Source organism: Hesperophylax consimilis, chromosome 12, assembly GCF_061612785.1.
Source record: "Hesperophylax consimilis isolate HC1 chromosome 12, BYU_Hcon_1.0, whole genome shotgun sequence".
NCBI classification, from domain to species: Eukaryota; Metazoa; Arthropoda; class Insecta; order Trichoptera; family Limnephilidae; genus Hesperophylax; species Hesperophylax consimilis.
Genome location: NC_142847.1, coordinates 15,678,933 through 15,701,767, shown reverse-complemented (window position 1 = coordinate 15,701,767; position 22,835 = coordinate 15,678,933). Strand labels below are relative to the sequence as shown.

At 34.2% G+C, this 22,835-nt stretch overlaps 2 protein-coding genes across 3 annotated transcripts in view; one reads left to right on the top strand and one right to left on the bottom strand.

Annotated features, from left to right (window-relative positions):
- LOC149419220 (uncharacterized) overlaps positions 1–11,650 on the top strand; it is a 34,252-nt gene extending 22,602 nt beyond the window's left edge. For both annotated transcript variants that reach the window (XM_089638155.1, XM_089638154.1), the window contains exons 2-4: positions 4,725–4,941; positions 5,456–5,649; positions 8,757–11,650. In XM_089638155.1, coding sequence (XP_089494281.1) covers positions 4,751–4,941; positions 5,456–5,649; positions 8,757–8,932 — 561 coding nt within the window. In that variant the 5' untranslated portion in view covers positions 4,725–4,750 and the 3' untranslated portion in view covers positions 8,933–11,650. The remainder of the gene's footprint in view (positions 1–4,724; positions 4,942–5,455; positions 5,650–8,756) is intronic.
- Positions 11,651–11,796: 146 nt separating this feature from the next.
- LOC149419219 (protein suppressor of underreplication-like) lies at positions 11,797–21,964 on the bottom strand. Its single transcript, XM_089638153.1, has 5 exons — positions 21,354–21,964; positions 20,113–20,299; positions 15,642–15,811; positions 14,719–14,931; positions 11,797–12,979 (listed from the first exon to the last, which is right to left on the bottom strand). The coding sequence occupies exons 1-5, from the start codon at positions 21,516–21,518 to the stop codon at positions 12,173–12,175; spliced, it is 1,542 nt and encodes a 513-aa protein (XP_089494279.1). The 5' UTR covers positions 21,519–21,964; the 3' UTR covers positions 11,797–12,172.
- Between the last annotated feature and the right edge of the window lie 871 nt (positions 21,965–22,835).

Genomic DNA, 22,835 nt, shown 5'->3' with positions numbered 1-22,835 from the left:
ACCCAAATGTTTTAACTGCTCAGGCTCACATACAGCTATCAACACATCTTGCCCAGAACAATCTCGCCAAAAAAATATTAAAATTTCTATGGCCTCTCAGAACTTGTCTTTTCTGCAGGCTTCTAAACTATTCCCGCCTGTCAAAAAATCATTTGCTGAGGCTTTATCCAGCAACTCCTCATCCAACCCTCTTCCCTCCTTTACAACAACTTCTTCTCGTTCAACTAAATTCACATACAAAAACGCTATCTCTAAACTGGCTCCTGGATACGATCAGCAACAACACAACTCACTGCTCTTAAATCCCAATGGTTCATCTCTTTAAAATGCCACAAATGGGTGTGCAAATAATTATAATCTGTCCTCAATGAACTCTCTAAAACTTTCTGAAAAACTCTCCCAAGACAATTTTTCATTTATCCAAACTTTCATTATGCTTCTAATTGACCTTATTTCTTCTAAAACTAATCTACCGTCCAACGCTGCTACTATTATTTCCACATTAAAATCATTTATTCAAAATGACTCTTCAAGATTTCAAAATACTTCAGTGGAATAGCCGAAGTGCTATTTCTAACAAATCTGATCTCCTTAACCTATTAAATTCCAACTTTATTTCTTTGGCTGCTATCTCGGAGACTTGGTTTACTCCATCCACCCACTTTAATGTGGGAGGGTATTCCTGTCTCCGCGACGACCGCCCGGAAGGTTCGGGCGGCGGTGCTGCCCTTTTTATTAAGAAATCCATATCATTTTCCCCAATAAATAATATCAAACCCCCCAATGCTGACTTCCAAATGGTTGCAGCTAAAATAAAGGACACATCCTTTATTTCAGTCTATCTTCCCCCAACAGCCCACTTTAATAAACAAATTTGGTTGCAAATTGTAAGTCAACTAAGCCCTCCTTTCTTTATATTAGGCGATTTTAATGCCCATGTCTGGGGTTCTGCTTTCTCCGACCGAGATGGTCGAAGTGTGATGGATTTCCTAGATCAATCCAACCTTTTCCTTTTGAATGACGGATCTCCTACTAGGATCTCACGCCCCAGCACAAACCCCAGTGCAGTGGATCTCTCGATATGTTCTACTAGTCTGGCTTCTCTCTCCTGTTGGGTGGTGTCCCCCGACCCTTGCTCCAGTGATCATTTCCCGATCACCATTACTTATCAAACTTCTTTCCAATCGGACAAGTCTCATATTTCGACAAAGATTAAAACGAAACACACCAAATGGGATGAATTTAACTCTCAAATGGACAAGTTCCTACTAAATTTACCCGCCACCAATATATTTTCCGTCAAAGATGACTATAATAACTTCAAATCAATGCTCATAACTGCAATAAAGAAATCAAATCCTCCCCCTAAAACTAAATCTCTTTTAAAAAAACTCCCTCCAACTCCCTGGTGGGATGAGGAATGTTCCAAAGTAGTAAGAATTCGGAAAGCTAAATCTCTTTCCTATCGTTACAATATGACTATGGAGAACTATCTAATATACAAAAACGATGAATCCAATGCCAAAAGGGTATTGAGGTCAAAAAAAAGATCCGGGTGGTACAACTTCTGCAGTTCAGTATCTCCGAACACTTCAATTTCGGAAGTTTGGTCTATGATCCGAAGATTTCGATCCTCCTTCAGTTCACCATCTCCTCGAGCGTCTTATTCTAAATGGATAGATGAATTCTTGGACAAAATTGCCCCCCTTCTGTACCTAACTTAGATGAAATAACGCCTATCTATAATACTCCTATGTCTAATCATTGGCTAGACTCTCCATTCACCTTAATTGAGCTAAAAAATGGTTTATCAATAGTCAAGGGACTCATCTCCAGGCAGAGATGGTATACCTTACAGCATAATCAAAAATAGTAATGATAATGTTCTGAACCACTTCTTAAGCATCTTAAATAAAATCTTCCAGACTGGTATAATGCCTGATGACTGGAGTTGTCAAATAATCATCCCTATTTTAAAAACAAACAAATCACCAAATTCTGGATCCAACTACAGGCCAATCCACCCTCAGTAAACTTTATGAAAAATTAATTAAAAACCGATTAGAATTTTTTGTCGAGAGTAAACAGCTTCTCTCTCCATCTCATTTTAGATTTAGGAAAAAAAATCCACTCAAGATAACCTTGCCATCATCAGCACTGATATTAATTTATCAATTTCTAAACAGGAAGTTTGTCTTGCCGTCTTTATAGATATAGAAGGCGCCTTTGACAATATTTCCATCCCAATCTTGAAAAAAAAACTTCTAGGCCTTGGCCTTCCCCCCCATGTTTGTCTAATCTATTGTTAATCTATTTCTAGATAGAAAAATTTTCATTGAACTTCCAGATATTTCTCCTCAAAGTAGGTCTGTTTGGAAGGGTTTACCACAAGGCGATGTATTGTCCCCCTTACTGTATAATATATACACATATGATATGCATGTCACTATTCCCCCACAAGTAAAAGTTATTGAGTTCGCAGATGACATAGCTTTCTTCTTATCATCCAAAATCATCCCTCTCGCCGTCAAATATCTTAATGAAGCCATGAATGCCCTTTGCACATGGCTCACCTTAAATGGTTTTGAACTTTCAATCCAAAAGACTCAGTGTGTCACCTTCTCAAACCGCCATAAAAACCCCCCCGTTCAAATTTTATTTAAAAATTCTCCAATCCCCAACGCTTCTGAAGTAAAATTTTCGGGAGTAACATTTGATAGGAAACTTAAATGGTCTTCCCATATTAATAATTTAGTTACTAAATGCGAAAAAAATTTAAATATCATCAGATCATTATCTGGCGTTTGGTGGGGAGCTCACCCTACTTGCATTAAGTTGCTTTACAACGCACTTATTCGAAGCCATCTCGATTATGCCTGCCCACTTTTTAGTACTGCCTCAAAAAATGTACTTGATAAATTAGACAAAATTCAATCTAAATCTTTGCGAATTATAACTGGAGCGATGCAATCGTCACCCATCAATTCCCTTCAAGTAGAATGTTCTGATCCTCCCCTTTATTTAAGGCGTCAACTATTTGCTGAAAAATTTGTTCTTAAATGTTTAAATTCTAAATGTCATCAGGTTATCCCCAGCGTCTCGTTGTTCATTGACTCAACCCATTCATCTACAATCAGAGCTTCAACTAAACCTCTTCCTGACATCTGTAAAAATTTTAAGTCTCTCTCAGAGCTTCACATCATCCAAAATGATCTACTTCCCTTATACAAATTAAAATATAGTCACGTCACCCTATCCCCAACAATATTTGAAGGGATCGGAATCCTTAAAAGTCATTCCAATCTCCCGGCCCGAACTGTCAATAATATTTTCAATGACATTATTTCATCTAAATGGCCCAACTTTTCTCTTTTATTTACTGATGGATCCAAATCTCCCGACTTTCCTAACTGTGGTAAGTATAGGTATTAACGTTTACCACAATAATTCTAATGACAGAATATTTCTTTCAATTTCAAATCAATTTTCAATATTTTCAGCCGAGTGCATTGCAATAATAGAATCTCTCAAATATATAATCAAAAATAATTTCGAACATTCCCTCGTTCTCTCTGACTCTCTCAGTTCCCTCCAAAAACTTAAATCCTGTCCTCTTCTTCATCCTGATGATCACTTTGTATGCCTTATTCGAGAGATGATAGCCTCCATTCAAAGCTCTGGTAAAACTTTAACTCTGATTTGGATTCCTGGACATGTTGGTATCATGGGTAATGATATTGCGGATGCCTTGGCAAAACAAGGAGCGTCCAACCCTGTTGTTACCCTCGTAAACCACATTCCCCTATCTGACATTTTTTCCATCATCAAAGATAGATCCAGCAATGTTTGGTCTGAGTATTGGCACATTGCTAGTCAATCCAAGGGAGCCTGCTATGCCTCAATACAAAGGACTATTCCATCAAAACCGTGGTTTCAGCAATTCCCTCATTTTTCCAAAAAAAAAATTTCTTCACTCATTCGAATGAGGATCGGACATTGTTCCGTTCCTTCCCATCTTTTTAAAATTCACGTCGTTGACTCCTCAGATTGTACATTCTGTGGTTTAGAAGTGGGAACTTTAGATCACATATTTTTTGGTTGTCCCTCTCTAAACAAATATCCTCTCTTCTATCAAGCCTTATCTAAAATTGCCTCCCCTCCATTCAACATCTCATCTCTTCTAAGTCTGAACTCGACTCCAATTTTCATTATAATTTTGAAATTTGCCCATTTAAATAAAATTAATATTTAAATTCACCTTTCATTTCTAAATAATTTTAAATGATGGCCTAGAACACCCTTGAAGGGTGAAAGCCAGAAATAATGTTAAAAAAAAAAAAAAACATTTATTATAAAAATACTGGAATTCCTTAATAAAGAAAAACTCCATACAAAATGCCTACTCAGTAGTACCCACGGAAGATGTGCAGAGCACAGATGAAGTCATGTACCCATCTACCTCTTACCGCTCGGGTTATGGTCGTTTTGGCCGGCTTAAAAAAAATTCCAACTTGGTGAATTAATTTAACTATGAAAATCTTTCATGAAAAAATAATACTGTTATTTAAGTTTCAATGTGGACATTGATAATATATTTTTTTTAAAATGGACTCAAATTCCTTATTCCAGAACAGGTTTTAAAACTACACGACTCATGCCTCATATAGGTATGTACTTACTGAAATTTTCACATCACATAAATTTGTATTTAATTTAATTTCCAGTCCATCACTACAGCATTAGGAACGCCATGCAGACAATCATGTGGAACAAGCGAAGGGTCCTCACCATTGTGGTCATCAGCATTGCTGCCTTCATACTGCTGAGGAGCAAGAGCTACGGCTGCAGCGATGAGCGGGTATTGCCAGATGTTAAGGCCGAGAGGGTCTGGGAGTTTATAGCTGATTTCAGCAACACCAAAAAGTTTTTAATACCTTTCATGTAAGTACTCTCATATTTGGGTTGGGGACTCATCGCCTCGACAAGTCGCCTCCGGGCATACCTGTCCTGCGCTACTTCATAGTATGCACAGCATCTCTTCGTATATCCCCACTTATAAGTACAAACTATAGTATAATTCCTGTCCTAGGAGAAAAGATGTCAAACAAGTTCGTGTTTTCTGCCAGAATCAACATAGTTTTCTCATTGTAACATTGTTGATGAAGGGTAGTGGCCAGGTCTTACAACATGTTGGCTATTCATGTGATTAGTGTGCGTAGAGACTTCTCATTCAACCTGCACTTTGACACTAATTTAAACAAAAAACTAAGTACTTACCAATAATGGAAAGAGTGTTAACTTTTCATAACCTTCGCACATAAGGACACAGTGCCCCCCCACCTTTTCCCCATCAGAAGTTAAATAACATTCTGACAATCTATCTTTATGTTGTGCTGCTGTCAAAATATCACAGCATTTTTTTTCTTTCGTGCTCATAAATCAATTTTATTTTCAGGCGCAACTTTACAATAAGTGCGGAAAGTGGTAACTACGATCACTGGAAATACTCAGTTACGTACGAGGAAGTCTTCCCACTGTGGCCCTACCTGGAAAGTTTTGGAGTCGGCCATTACTCCATCAGAACAGAAGGAGAGAAGTTCATAATATCTTCAGAACACAATGCTTGTTTCTTCCATGGCCTGGCATGCTGTGAGTAGTAATGGAATCTATTTCGGGATTGTGTTAATGATAGCAAACAGAAAAGTGGATCAAAAGAAATTTAATGGACTTTCAGATGTGTAATATCTTCTGTGTTATTTTTTGCCGTGTAACCAGTGCAAAGGAATATGCTTTACGCTTCTGATAAATTTATATTGACTTTCCCAATCCAATGAACAGTATTAAATGTGCAAATTCTAAAGGAAAATTATCGATTTGCATATCTGACATTGTTTGTTGGGAATGTCAATATGAAATTAAACAAATACTATCATCTTCTCGCCAGAGAACATAATATTGAATGTCCAAACGAACAATGTGAGATGTGCCAATTCACATGCAAAGTTACCAATTTGCGCATCTGACACTGATCATTGGGAAAGTCAATATGGAATGAAATGAAATGAAGACCATCTACTAACAATCTAATTCAACGATCGTTACTTACATAACATTATGTCAGAAGGGATTAAAAAATATTCTAAAATCACCGATGAAAAGCAGGCAGTTTCACTATACACAAAGCTATTAAAATACACGTCCATGTAAAGATTGAGACTTCATAAATTAAACATATGCTCCGGCCACCGAAACATTGACTGTGAAATTAATCCAGAATGGCAGTTTATTTCATAGTCAAAATTAATGATGTTACAATACATCTAGACTTGTTTTTGTCTCATAAAATGAAGATAAAATGTGGCAAGTAAATTCTTAATTCAAATGTTGTTCATGTATGACAAAGATAGACATTAAAAATATGTACGAGTATGAACGAAATAAACTATAGGACCAGGCAGCATTTTAGTATTCAAAAGTTGCATCGAATACTACTTCAAGCCTGACTAGAGTACAACAGGCCTGGGCGCCTGAAAGATTTTGAGGTATCAAGAGATTGAGTCACTGCCAAGCCATAATAGAGCATCGGTCAATTGTTGGTGTTTCTCGTTGTTACTGCTGATCTGTATATTGTTTAACCGCAAGCATATAAATAAACAGAGTGATTAAGACTATTTTAAACAGTGAAGTTTATCTAGCGACAGCAATGACATTGTAATTTCTTAATAGAATTTATTTTATATTAATAACTATCTATTATCATAAACACCTCATACCTCGATTTATGTCAGGTCTTATACAAACCTAGTATTCATGCAACTATTATTACACTAGTAGATATTTCTTTTAATTATGTATTGTCTCACTGCACTTCTATTAACAACTGTATCACTTGCTATAATATTTTTGTGTACACATTACTTGTTCTGTAATTTATTACTAATATTCTCCTGTGTACCACTGTATGCTTATAATCCGATGTATCATTCTATTGTAAAAGCCATTTTAAGGCGTTTAAATGAATAAATAAATTTGGCAGTTGGGTACCCAGACCTGTGCTCTAGTTGGCCTTGGATTTTATCTAAAGATGCATTCAATCTTTGGGCGGGAAACATTTGTACTATTCATAATAATCGATAATAAAAAGTAATTTGCATGTATTAAAAAAAAAGTTCTTCCTTGGCTTTTACTAGTGGTTGCTGAGTGATTAAAACACCTTATCACACACGAGGGAAATTTGGCACTTTTGTAAGACAATTTACTTATGTGACTTATGCCAGTTTAGTACTAAAACTACGAAATCGAAAGCACTCCAATAAGGAAGTTGAGTCCATTTTTTTTAATCAATGTTCGCATTCAAACTTAAATTAATTCTCAAAGTTTAAATTTTATTAAGCCCGCCAAAACGAGCGGAATCCGAGCGGTAAGAGGCGGGGTGTGGTGTGACGTCATTCAAACTATGAGAACCACGTCGCTTAAACATTTTGCATGGAAAAAAATTTAATTCTTCAATAAGGAATTCCAGTAATTTTTTTACCAATGTTAACCGTCTATTAGAATTGATGTTATTAAAAAAAAAAAGAAAATTGATTAAGATTTCATAGTTAAATTAATATTTTAAGTTAGAATATTTGCTTCTCCCGCCCGGCACGGAATTGAAGACGCTATTTGTTGACCGCCGCGCAGAAAAGTAAGACCAAAAGTAACAGCCCAGTTCACTGTGAGACGTGTATTTTATTATTATTATATATTTTCACTCCAGAAAAGTGTAATCACATGTAATGTGACATGTATAATAATAAAAACTTCTAAGCGATGCAATAAACAACATATTATTATAAAGCACTATACGAATATGTATCTTTAGAAATCCATTTTATATAATAATAACAACAAATACCTACATAAATATTTGACAATAGATGGGAGCTATTTTTTTCACATAGATCCTATTGACAAAGGGGTTTCTCCGGGAATGCAGCTGGTTTTCAGCAGTGCCTTATTATATGGTAAACAAAAGATGAAATATTTAAAAGCCATCACCACATTATAATATATAATATATATTATAATGAGTAGAGAATAATTATCATGTCATGCGAAATCAATAAACATACCTGCACAAAACTAGTGGTTATGGCGAAATGTCAGATGGGTAGATACGCAATGATTATTATACTGTAAAAATGTATTATATTTCTCGTAACGTACAAATGAACACAATTAATAATTTGATATACTTACTTGGAAGCTTTAACTCCACGACCGGCTGTGATTTGGCCCAAATAAACGTTTGGCCTATACACCTCTCTCATCTAAACCGACCATCTCTCATGTAATAGAAAGAGATGCACCATAGGTGATCCGTTGTACGTACAAGTCACGACACATGTGACGTCAGAATTCTTTCGACCACTCGTGGAGCGTATTCAGTTTATTGCTATTTAATGCTTTTTCAAGAACGTTTAACTAATTCTAAGAATAATAATATAGAAATATATTTATATATTTAGAATCGATATTTTTTTATCTACATGAACATATTTTTTATAAGTGAAAATATTTTTCACTCAACTTCCTTACTGACATATTTTTTGTTTGCCACTTTGAGATTTCTACGGCGCGTCTACATATATTATAACATCATTGGTCAGAATAATAGAATACTTAAAAATTGGCATCTGAATACTTTATTTTAATGGCTTAGTTTTCATTGTTGTGATAAAAACGTATTGACAAAGTATTTACTTTGTTTTCAGCTGCTTCAAAGGCTGAATTTGTAATAAGGCAGGTGAACAAAGACACTCATTACAAGGAGGATATTGTCTATGACTGCCCGCCCCTACTGAGCCACTGGTGCTCCCGGATGGCAGACTATACCAGGCAAGACTTCATGAAGAACCTCGTTAATTATTTTAGATTAAAACGGGGTTAGGTGTTTGGATCTTATAGGGCCGGTATATCAGTTGCTCTTTATTGTTGCTAAGAGAGATATTTATGTCAGCCAAGTTGCTCTCTAGCAGGAGCCCTAGCAGGATAAGCCTCATAAACAAGCCTGGTGATACCATTACAAAAAAATGCTGATATACCAGGCCGTAACATAATTTTTTCATGATAAAATTGGGCTAGATGTTTTGGTATATTTAAATGTCAATAGAAATATTTATTTGGTTTCAAATTATTAAAAACATTCTATTTTGGTAAAAGTTCCTAAGTGAATTCAAATATGAAAATATTATAAGTACCTATTTTATACTTGGAAATCTTACAGTCAGATTACAAAAATAACATTTTTATTTTAATGACAAATTACTTTGTTATCTATAGAAAGCAGTTATGCATTTAGAGGCCACAACTTTGATTTTTTTACATTTCATACATGCCTTAAAAAATAAATATGTTAAACTCTTGGCCGCTACAGGCACATAACGGTACCATTACCTCTAAGCGCACAATATGTGAAAGTGTCGCGTACTCGGCTATCCTATAAACATCAGGAACGCTGTAAAACAGATTAAAAAGATAATGTGCCAACATGAAAACATACTTTTCCAAATTGTAAAAAATAAAAGATATCATTAAAACTTGGCATTACTATTTATTCATCTTATTATAATATAAATAAAATGTAACATTTAACACTTTTAAAGATCCACAATTTTAAACTTACAAATCCATGCACTGTAACTGGAAATTAAATAATATCAGGCAATGTTAATGTATATTTCAGAATATTTTTAACTCCTCAGGCCTATGGCATATTTACCATTATATTTCTTAAAGACGCTATCAGAAGGTCATAGAATTCGAGTGTATAAATATATTCAAGCTTTGCAATAAAATCCAAGTAAATGGAATTTTTTTTTAAAACTGTTTTAGAAAGGTGATGAAATAAGTTTACAAATTTTATGGTCAGAAATAAATACATAATTTTACAAATATTAATGCTTTTAATGGAGACATAAAAAAGTTAAAAAATGGCTCACATTACGTTTTTTCATCTAAACACTAAATTACGGATAATGAAAAAAAAAAAATTTATCAGGCAAATTTTTATAAACATAACCATCACTTCACTTTTTTGACGGTGCTTATAAAAATAATTTTTTTAAATTCAAAAATTTTTCTCAAATTGTTGTCAGAACCTTCAGTTTCATTGAGGTGTGCATTTCAATTATTATATATTTAACTTCTAGATTTGAATATAAAGTGTAGTGTTTTCTCTGTCTAACACTAATTAGATGAATATATTTGACTCTACGGGTAATAGCTGTTTGTTCGCAAAACTGAACAAATTAGTTGAGGGGTTAATATTTATTTCATTAAAAAAGAATGTAAGCGAATGAATTACAGAAAAAAATAGACATTACAATGCTGAAAATTACTTTGCCAAATTCATAAGTGTATGTACATAGTGCATCAATGTGTTTTAATAAATACATTAAAATGAATTAATTAATTTCATTTGAGAGAATAAATTGTGATAAATAAGAAAGAACACCAAAAATTTAAATGAATTGATAAAAAATCATTGCACAATGAAATATAATTTGTATGAAAGTTTTATAACAGCTTTTCAATCAAAAGTTTTATAACAGCTTTTCAAAAAAAAGTTTTATAACAGCTTGTCAATTAAAAGTTTTATAACAGCTTGTCAATGAAAAATTTTATTAAAGCTTTTCAATTAAAAGCATCATAAAAGGAAAAAATATTAAGATAATTTTTATTGCACTATTTCATTTCATTACTGTTTTAATTATTTCATATAGTTTTATTTTTATTAATTAATACAATAAATACATAAAATCAAATAAGAAACATGCATACAGAATACTAGTACATACTCAATACAACATACTAAACTGTTTACAGAAGAGAAACAATATGTAAGCAAAAAAAGTTCATGTGACAATATTCAGAGGCGGTCCATCACTGAAATTGCCAGTACTGCATTTCAATTTTAAAATGTATCTAGTATGTAATTAAGGTATTGCAAATTAATTGTTAGGGGTGCTACAATTCAATCAGTCCACTAAATTATGTTTAAACATAAAACTGCTCCGTCAGCGATCGCAATCGCAAAATCATCTCGAGTAAAGATCATGCAATTCATCACTTAAAATCCCGCAAAACCGTTGAAATTCACCGCGCACGATTGCAAATGTGTAAATTTTGTAGCGCTAACATTTTAATTGGTATTCCTAAACGAATCCATTCCAGACGCATCAGATTATGCATGACCAGAGTGATGCAAAATACACTTGCTTTCAAGGCGCTAATTAAGTTTGCCGTTATGAGTGTAATCTGTCACCGTTTCGGCGGCCCGAGCTATTCCGATACTGACCCCGCAGTGTGGGAAAAAAAAGTTTTGTGCACGTAGAAATACACACAGCTCGTTAGCGCTTGCTCGCGGGAATTATGACTGGAGCGTACTTTCATATATTGATGACTAGGGTGACATTGTAAGTTATATGAAGACTGAAGACAAGCAGTGCAACGCACAAATGGATATACCAAGGAACCGCCTCTGACAATAATTATTAACACTTTATTGTTATCTATTTTAGCTGGAATACGGTATACTACATTATATACACTGTTCAGAACCAATAACCTGTCAATAAAAGTTACTGTTGAAATGGTGCCATGTTCACATTATATGTTTTCTTGCTTATGCATTATTTTCCCCAGCATATATTATATCACATCAAGTCACCCTGTATAAATAATTACTTTAGTTATTATCAGTATCATTGCATTTAAAATTATTAAGGAAAATAATCAAACTAATGGGTAAATTGTGTGTTATTAAAATTGAATGATGTGATAGGGTATGGGTTAATTTGCGTATGTTGCATATGTGATCCACCCATGGATGACATATGTGAGAGCCGCGTACATTATGTCAAACTATTCGCAACAAAGGAAGCAACCATAGTCTGTGAGGAAGTTTTTAAACAAATGATAATATGCGCACGTAAAGCAAAGTCAAATATATACTTATATAAATTTCATGTAGATAAATGCACATGTAGATTTAAATAACTCGGTGCCAAAACTAGCATATAAAAATACAAATTTATATATCGCCAAGGACCCCATTACCTGCCAATTCCATATCCGTTAAAACTACATTGAATAAATAATAATTTTAAAAGATAAACCTAAACTAATTTTATTTATGAATATTTCGGGGTTGAAAAAAGAAGTCGTCGAGCAGTTGAAACTTTCCCTTCTCTTGGACATTTTTGGAATGGTCTTCTAACGAGTGCTTGAGAAATTTATTTTGGTCAAAAGGTACATCTGTTTCAAAGTTTTCTTGTTTAATATCGATGATTTCTGTATGCTTTCTCTTATTTACATTGCAATCACTGAAAAAAGAATCTAAAAGATAAAACTTTGCATCGTTTTGACTTTGTGCGGGATTTGAAATATCCATTGAATTGGTACCGTCCTCTGTTTCGATTTTGAACGAAACTGTATTTGGATGAATTCTAATTTCAACGTCACCCATATTGTTTGAAGATATAAAACGATTGTCTAGCGTTGTTGAGCATTCTTCCTTTAAAACTTTTATTGTGTTACATTCGGCTGTTTCATTTACTGATTGATTGTGTGAAGGTATAATAGATTCAGAGTCACCATTACTGACATTAAGCATATCATTATTTGAAACAGGTTTACTTCTTTTAATCTTAAGGCCAGTATCGTCCTTTCCCTTTCTTTTAAAACATTCTTCCTTTTCTGCCGACACCGCGGGAATAAAATCCAGAATGGAGGGAGACGACTCTTCTTCAGGAGGGATCTTTTCAGTAATTGTTGGCCGTTGTACTGAAGTAATTGAACTATTTAGTTTACCTGAACAAACAACAGTTGGTTCTTGTTTTAAAACCAATACTTGATTATTTGTGACTTCATTGGGTAAACTTAATTTGGTGTCATGTAGATTTTCAAGCCATTCTGCAAAAGATTTCTTGTAATCCTGAAAAACAAAAATAATAAATGGAAAATACACGATAAACCAAACAGAGGCAAATTTGACAGAAAGCTGAAATGGAACTAGAATTGGCGTTTAACGGGACCTTTAACCTTTTGAACGCGTTAATTTGCTCCGTTTTATCTATACCCGTACGCGGTACATATTTTCAAATACCTATGCACGCAATTAAATGTCAAATTATAGCATTCTGGCATGATTTATTGGACTATATAGACAGAATAGATTATTCTCCACAATATGAAAACAAATCCTCGTGTGTCAACACTCTTAGATGTTTATAAAAACAAAAACATAAAATTTCATACAAAGATGTACTGTATCTTTTGAATGTGGTCCCGCCATTCACTCGGCGTGTGTGTACTTAGACCACTGCGTTGATAGACACAAGTGGGACACCATGATCACTTATCATTTTTAGTTATGAAAAGTTATGAATGACATACTAGTACTAACTAACGCCATCCGTTGACAAAAATGTAAACTAAAGGACTAAAAGGCGCGAAGAGGCGCACTTGATTATCGATCTTTTTTTATGAAATACAATTTTATTTTTGAGAAATTCTTGTAGATGTCAGCATCGTGATAGTTCTACGAATGTCCAAGTGAACAAGAAATACATTTATGACGAAAGAGCGCTGGAATATCGGCCATCAAAGTTTCCGTATCAACTGTTGATACAGCCGCGTGTGAGTATGGACTTTTTGCAGTAACAACAGTTGATACGGCCGCGTGCAAAGAGTTAAAATATAAAAAAAAAACAACAAAATGCCTTTATTGGCCATTTAATGGCAATGTTACATTCGGATTTCTGTGAAACAACATAATCTTAGTAATTTTTAGACGAGAAATCAACCAGTAGTCTAAATAAGTGAGGGTAGCCAGATATGGCTAATGGAGAGATGGGTCTCACTAGCCTTGGAAAGTCTAGTGAGTCATCTAGGAGAAGTAACTATGACATAAAATCGTTGGTGATTAAAGCTGAAGGTGATTGACATTGGCAAGGCTCTAGAAAGACAACCCAAAGGCAGAGTTGCATCAACGGTATGACTGTGAAGGCAATGGGAAACCAACGCATTATACTCCCTAATAATCGCCGGACAATCAAAGCAGTGGAGCCAATGATAGTTATAATATTAATTAGTTATTAATATTAATTATTCTCAATAACTATAATAATTATAATAACTATTATAATTATAACTATAAAATAATTAATAATAATAAACTCAATAACTATAATAATTATAGTTATTGGGAATAATGATTTATTTATGATTCAAATATGTATTCTCAAAGTACCCAATTGGATTCATGAAACATGTTTTTGTTTTTCTTCTTTCTCCTTGTAAAATTTTGTGTTTATGCATGTAGTGAATAGTTTATATTAGTTATTAGATATAGCTTCACTCAAATGTGTAATGTGTTAACCTCAATACAGGCTAGTGTCCTAGTGAGGTTAATTGTTATGTGAAATATTAGGCTTTGTGTTCTGTGAGAAGCAACAAATAATAGAAACAAAGGGGGAATGCCGATGTGCGTAGATGCGATTTACACTGGTATGGGTGAACTACGCTGGTGAAAATTTTGTGCGCGTGTTTTCCATCTCCCTTGTTTTAATTATTTACTGATTGCCCTGATAATAGGCTACCTTCCATAGGATACGGAGAAGAAGGCTGAAATAAGGTTTGTGCGAGGTATATAAATCAATTGTAGGCACTCACATCTGTACTTATCGGAAGTTGGCTAGCGACGGATGTTGTAGTTCTCTTCAGCAGCCATTTTCTGCACATAACCTGTAGACATTGCCATGTTTTCCACATATCGGACAAGTTTCCATTATTATTTGATGAAAATGTCCTCTCAAAATCCTTCTGATTGCCAACTCTGTTGCCAGACACCCAATCTAGAGATTTGTACAGTTTCTTTTTATCAGCCTACATGAGAAAAGAGACATAATAATTAATTACAGGATGGTTGATTGCTTCCACATACATAATATGAGTATAATAATTAGGCATGTACTTCTGCAAGCATATTTTCAGAAAGTTGGGGATATAATAGACCGTTAATGCTAAAAAAATATTTTTACATTAACTCCACATAAAAGGTGGGAAACATATGCTAGTTCCTCAGAGCTACTTCCAAGTAAATACCGGTAGAACAGGCACTGCAACCCCACCTATCGCCTGCGCTCCAAAGCTTACAATGCACCTGTCAAGAAAAGGGAATTGATCAGACTGTTTTTTATGTGAATACCTCACAAGAGTTCCAACTGTCCAGAGCAAATGAACTACGGCATCCTCAACAGGGTATGTAATGAGACTGAAGGGAATGGGAAGGAGAAAGGGAAGAGTACTTGGCCATTCATATTTGGTCATAAAACAAGACTAAAGCCAGAATTATGGTCTTTAATCAGGGCAAATCTCAGAGCATATACCAATTTTTTTTTTGGACAGCATTGAGGTATTTCTTTTGGTATCCAAGGTGATCAAAGGTGACTACCAGAATCAGGAGAAGCACTCTTTTTTGGCGTAACATTATAAAACAAAGAACTTTCAAAATTCTAAAATGATTTCTTTACTATAATATTTATGTAGTTCTAAAGCGAAAATAATTACAAGATAAAAGTTTAAACATCACTTACTTGTAAATTAGTACTGGTAAGCCATATTTTAAAACTAGGTTTTGTAGCGGCTACTTGTTTTAGTGCAGTCAGTGGGTCAAGGTTATCTACCACAATAATATCCCATTTTCTAGCTGCTAACACTTCATACTGCTTTAAAGAAGCTACTACGAAACTGGCGTGTGAAACATCTGAAAAAGAAGTTAATAATTTAAGAAAGTGAAAAAACACAATTGAGCCGTTAAGTGGAAAAACAAAGGTATTGAAAAAACGCTGTTTTTTTGCAGATCAATTCAAATTATGGGCTGTATATTCATCTACATTCACAGAAAAAATTGTTTTAAAATTTCAACCAGGACAAGGGGGTTCGGGGTGTGGGGGTAATTCTTCGTCTGGGGTTATTACAAACAGTTAGTTTACGCCAGAGAATTAGAAACTAAGCGGAATTACAAACAAAATTGAGGCAGAAGAAACAATAAAAACCAACAGAGTGGCATTCCTGCGACTGAAACAGAACTTTTAAAGAAGATAAAGGGTTTGTATTGAGCACGAAGCTCGACATTTTGAAAACTTTTAGTGATTCAATAATAAATTTTTTTGGACTAGAATGAGAGCTCAATGAAATTTACAAGGTAAACAAATGATGAAATTGGCAATTTTTAAAAATGGTTTGGGCGGAATTTTTTTTAAACCGTTCTCTAAATTTTTAAAGTTAGAATTTCAACTAACTTAGGGATTCAACAATTTTATAAGGCGCATCGGTGTCAGATTTGCCCACAATTGTTTTTGTGTCTACAAGACAAACTATTCACCTAATTAGAAAAAAATCAAGCATGTATCTCAATAATTCATGTCTGTGTGGCATAGACTAAATACGACTAGACACGGCATAACCATTGAAAAATAACTCAAACACAATTTTAGTTTGGTTCACATGCACATTAATGAAAAGGTGCAAGTATTGTGTCGCAATGCGAAATGGGCCCTGTGCATTGGGTTTTACCTTTTGTTGGTCTCGAGTTAAGCTATTTTTCTTGTCAGCTATGCTGGGCAAGTTCATTTTTTCAATCATAAATAACCTAGTTCCAAATATTTTAGATTGTAACTATCGCGGACTTTATTTTAGAAAATGTAATCAGCTATCTGAATACAAAAAAATATAAGTACCTTACCTTACCTTATGTTGAAGGCAGCGTATTAACAAATGTGAAAAATTCAACGAGATTCATTTATTTGCTGGTAAAATTCCTGACGTCACATGAATAACACACCCACAAGGAATCCACCAATAGGGTGATTCATGTTAATTATTATCACGTGGGGAGCATACAAATATCACGCAACCAATGCGTGATAATTATTGATGTATTCGACCGGTCAGTGGTTGAGTGGGCATAGCGCTTGGGTCTCACCCGAGCGTCGCGTGTTCGATTCCTCGGCTGGCTAAGTCCTCCATCACAACACAAGCAACATTTTCGGCTTTCTGTGGTGGTAGTAGGAGATTTTCAAACATTGTTGGGTTATTCGTAACCCGGGAATGTTTGTCTTTCTTTAAAAAAAAAAAAAATTAGTCGTCTAGCGTTGACACGCGCGACAACTCAAGTGTGTGTGATTTATTTGGTCCGTGCATTTTGCTAATCAGGGTTGTATTAAGTCGTTATTGCTTTTCGGGTAATATCTGCTTCGCCTTTTCGATTTTTTGCAGAAGAATTGATAGAAATAAATTTGCGTCATTCAATGAATTCATTTATTTTATGTGTGTTTTCGCTTAGGCTTCCCCACAAACCGGAAAAAATGGTTAGAAACAATCCTGATTCAATTATGTGACAATAACTGGGTACCATCAGCAGGAAGCCGCGTTTGCTCTAATAATTTTCACGCCAAACATATTTTTACAACTGCAAGCGGCCTCTGACGTGTAGACTGCAAAGCTTTGCCTGTTTTTCCGGTAATTATTTTGTTTGATTTTTGTCTGAAAACTTAAGCAAGTTTATTATGGATTGATCAGGTTTTAATTGATAATGTCGTTGTTTTCAGGCTGATATCGGACAGTCGCTGTCCACCATGGCCACAGGTCCTGCGAATAGAGATACGGTCATTGTTTCTTCTCGAACAGGACTGGTTCTCGATCCAGCTGAAACTTATTTTGTAATCGAAAAGCCGGTTGTTCCTCTATCAGAATTGCAACAACCGATGTGCGTGAATGCCGTAAATAATATGTAAAACCCTATTTAACGGGCGTAAATAAATAAATAAGTATATATTGCAATCATGCAATTTCCACCCCCCTTACCCCTTACCCATACGCTCTCTGAAGCTCTGTCCTCATCATTGTTGCTTATTTATTTGCGAACCGGAACGCGAACAGAACTACGAATTAACTATGAATTATTAACGAAGACATATTAGGTTGCTTCGTTCCTTTCCCATAAGTCGTGGTTCAGCTCGCTTGTGAACACGCAACATTTTATGATTTATCTATCTCTTTATGTTAATCTTACATTATATTTAATGTAAAGTCGTTTAGTACTTAAGTTAGTTTTCAATAATGCTATCTTGAAGAAGGTTGAGAAACTAGCTGACCAAAACTAGTTGACACGATGTCTTAATTCTAACAAAGTGGTTGAAGACAAAATAACTTTTAATTGAATGATAGTAGTATAATTATTAAATGATACGTAGTGTTGTTCTAGTCTCTATAATTTTTATGTTACTGTTAAATGTTTTACTAATATTATTTTATATTCATCAGCTTTAATTATTTTGTATAATTTTCGATAGCTTACTAGATATATTCTGTTTTAAAATGCTTGCAAAAGCCCGACTGGGCATAAAACCAAATTAAATGATGTCAAGTCACAAAGTGATTGCTTTCTTCAATAATTTATACCATTCTATATAAATACTATGGTAAATTAAAAAAAAAAAACCTATGAAAAATAATAAAAATGTAAACGTTTTTGGTTCTATAGGACCTGTATAGAAATCAAAAACAAAAATAAATTAAATTAAAATCATTTTGTGTTATTTATCAATTCTTTCCTGATTCAGCCCTTATTCAGCACATAAAATTTGCTGTAAGTGTTAGTTTCTTTTTGGCTTTATGTCCATATTACAACACCTCTGACAACAAATTCTCAGTGGTTTCGCTTACGAGTTTGAACGCTTGTACAAGGAGTTTAACCGTTTGATTGCCAATCGTCGACTTTCGTCGATTCGTGTTTTGACGAAGATTGGCGATCGTCGATTTCCGTCGATTGCGTCAGTCGTGTTCTGATTCGCGCGTACGTCGGGTGTGGTGCTGCGGTGTTGGTAAATATTATTCTAATATTATCTTAATAGTTGTAAGATCGTAGTAAACCGTTTAAATTTCAGATTCATTTATTATTTTTTTTATTTTAGTTTATTGAAAAAATATAACGTCGAGGGCGTCCTCTGAAATGTCTGACAGCAGGAGCGACGATTTCCACTCCTCTAATTCAAGTTCGAGTAAAAGTAGCTCTGATGAGAGTGATGTCAGTGATGTCATACCTGTGTTTCCAAACCGCAGGATGCGAATTTCCAGTAATTCTTCGGATCGTGACCAAGAAATGGAGAGTAACACCGGAAATTACTCATTTTCAAATGTACCTCCCGGAACTAATTTTTCTACCGAAAATTCTCATTTTTTCGAAACGCCTGGACTTCGGGATCCTCCTCCGCGTGATTCTAAACCAATATCATATTTTGATTTATCGAAATCCTTGAAAATTCAAAGAATTTATGCGGTTTTTAAAAAATATATAGTTTTTTACAAGCAAATATATGAATTTTTTGGCACTCAAATGGTTAAACAGAGTTGGGTTGTTAAGTTCATCTCCATATTTGTGACGCTATGTGGGGTCATTTTAAAAATGAATTTAGCTAGACAGGGCTAATCTAGTATAATACATCAATGCTGTGTGGCCAATAATTTCTTGTAATTCAAGGTTTCACAAAAAAAAAAAAAATCATAACTCGAAAACTACAAAAAATCGCAGAACATACATGGAGGTGATTTGGGTAGCCCTAGGGGTGCTTTACCTGTGGATTTCTGCTTGACACTATTTTTCGGGACACCCTGTATATAAGGCACGATTTGGGAAAATGTATATGTTTTAGTGAAATGGATCACATATATGTGACAACCACGTCCATCGGAATAATCGATGGGTCACGTATGCGACATCCATGTTCAGGGATAGTCGCCATTATGCAACATCCACGTACAGGTTCGGATACCTACGAAATATGTGTTATATTCTTTTCAATTAATAAGAACCAAGTTTTGAACCGTTTTCATTCCTAGAATACCTCATTGTTTGTTGATCAATCGGAGATTGACTTGGATATGAGATGTATTGAAATGGTAACCGGATAAAACAATAGATTAAGTTCTTTTCTTCACTTTTCTCCAATGTTCCCTTTGGAACCGTGTTGAAACATAGAATAAAACAACATTTTTTATAGTTACCTTCATGGTATAAGATGGGTTTTTCATTGGACCATTTGAAGAAATGAAACAGCCAATGGTTTATCTTGTCCTCATGACAGAGTATGAGGGTTTTAGAAGCAGAAGTTGACCTTATTGATGACAAGAAGAGGACGGTTTGAACAGTCTTCCCAAGGCCGCTCTCATCATTTAAAATTACCCCGCCACCCTAAAAAATATATTAAAACAATAATGAACTGTTGCAGCGGCTGAAATTCATAATGCCATAGTATAATGGATAGTTATTATGAATTGGACAGGAAGGGCTGAGGACTGTAGGCAAATGGCGAATGAAAGCAGCCGGTAAATATACAGAAAAGCGAGATAGGTTTTTTAGGCTAGTTTTTAAAATTTATTATTTAATCAAACTCAATTTAAGAACGTATTTCAGGTTCTTAGGCTCAACATTTGTGTTAAATAAGAGAAAAAACTAACCTTAAAACTGTCACATCAAGATCAATGGCCGCAAAGTAAACAATCGATTTTAATTTTTAAAAATAATTATCTAAAAGCATTATCAACGGGAAGGTTACTGAAATAGTTGTTTTTCATTGTTATCTAACCGATACAAATAAAAATGTGCGTTTTAACTGTATCGCACTCTCTGTATATTTACCCTGCAGCTAGTGGAGGATTAGTGGAGGAGGCTAAATCCCATCCCAGATGCAGCGCCATGTGATTATATCATTATGAACTATTATTAAGACCATATGAAAGACATACATAAAATGTATGGACTTTAGGAGAATTAAGATACTAGAAGAATTGAAAAAATAGAGGGATCATATTTGGATAAATTTACCAACATTAAAACAGTAGATATTAATTGATTGATTCTGTCAGATTAAATAATTCAGATCATACTAGATGTCAGACAAAGAAGTAAGCGATTTTTTCACAAAACCAAAAATGTGTTCTTGAAGGATGATGCATATCGGCATAATTATGTAAGCATATTAATCTATTCATGGTCACCCTACTAGGGACACTCTTGATACCAATGCACTATTGCTGTTATAGTGGTTACATCGTATTAATTGTAATTACACTATTGCAAATATAACAATTAATACAGGCTTACAGCTAATACGGTTGAAAACCTGAGGTAAAAAATAACCTTTGCCCTTGTAAACAAAACAGCTTGACAACAGAGGCCATCATGGAGGTGAACAGGCTTCAATGAAGTATAAAATATTAGTAAAATTATGGATAAAATTACATACCTTTAAGAATCTTCGGTACAGAAATCTTATGCCCTCAATCTGGAATGGCTTCAGCAGCCTCACATAGCTGCCGTTAATTGTTATATCTGTACTTATTTTAGAGTCTGTTGATTTGGATAAATAAAGAGAAGTGGTTCTCATCACCGAATCAAAGCACACCATCATAGGCTTTTGAATAAAAAGGGCTTAGTTTGAAAAACAAGAAACATTGACAGGTTAATGTTATTTTAGTAAAGAAGCAACAACAAACCGTCAATAAACAAATTGTTAGGAGGGCACTTGTTGGTTGGCACGATTCAAAATTGACAAGGTCATGATGAGAATATACAACATTTCAAGATAGAATAACGCTAAAAACACTGAGAAGCTTGTTTTGTACACTTCAATATCATTGAATTCTTGCATTTTGTCGTTTCATCTAACTACATGAGATGTTTTCAGTAGAAATTAATGTTATTAATTAATTTATTTTTTATTAATTCACTGACTGCTGACACTTTATACCCAGTACAGTATTATAATATTATGAAATACAATATTATTATCGTAGAACTAGAATAGAAATATTTAGTATTAGTATATTTACAGAAATGTACTCACGAACTGCCACATTTGACAATTGAAGAGCGTCTGTAATCTCGCCAGGCACATAATCATCATTTTGCCAAAATAGTTCTTATGCCTTCAGTGCACAAGGTATATTTAATAAAAACAGGTAATGCAATTGTATCGTTAGATCCCACCTATTTATAGTGAAGTAAAAAATACACGATTCTAGCCTTTATCTAAAATAAAAGTGGTTCTTTTTTTAACAGTTTTTATAGTTACAGGATTTTAATACTGTAAAAAATTCAGTGGATACCCTTATCAAAATAATTAGAGACATTTTTATAAGGTTGAATCTCAAACACAAACCGTGGATCAATAAAGGAAAAATATTTTACAAAATGAAACAAACACTTAGTTTTAAACCACTTTATTTATTTTGTGTTTGCTTTCTTCGATAATAAGAAAAATATTTTTTTTACTCTCCTGGCTCATCAAGGTAGTGGTTTATTTATGGGCATCAATCAGTATTGTACATTGATGTTTGAGGGGTTTTTATCCAAGTTTTTTCAACTGAAATTTCGATCTAATATCAGCTCTCTAGCTTAGCAATGAAATGTTTTGGCAAAATAAAAGGCATTAATTTAAAAGATAGTTGGAAGATTTAGGAAGGATTATGATTTGAAATATTTAACTCAAATTTTGACTGAGGATTGAACTTTCCTCCCCAGGGACTGACTAAAATGAGTGAACCGCAAACTCTTAAACCAAATCATAATTGCATATTTGCATGGTACCAAGATTTATTTCGTATACTGCTGTAAATTTTTATAATGTCATCCATTTCGCAGAAATGAATGTGTGCGCGAGTGCAACCAAAGGTTGATAGAATGCATAGTCATTGACAACGAGTATATCTGACGAGTTTCAGGTCGG

Excerpts from the sequence above, each read along its gene's own strand:
- LOC149419219 (XM_089638153.1), bottom strand. The coding sequence starts at position 21,518 with ATGATGGTGTGCTTTGATTCGGTGATGAGAACCACTTCTCTTTATTTA. Across the intron at positions 20,300-21,353 it reads TGTACCGAAGATTCTTAAAG|GGTGGCGGGGTAATTTTAAA; the intron begins GTATGTAATTTT and ends TATATTTTTTAG. Across the intron at positions 15,812-20,112 it reads ACCCATCTTATACCATGAAG|ATGTTTCACACGCCAGTTTC; the intron begins GTAACTATAAAA and ends CTTCTTTTTCAG.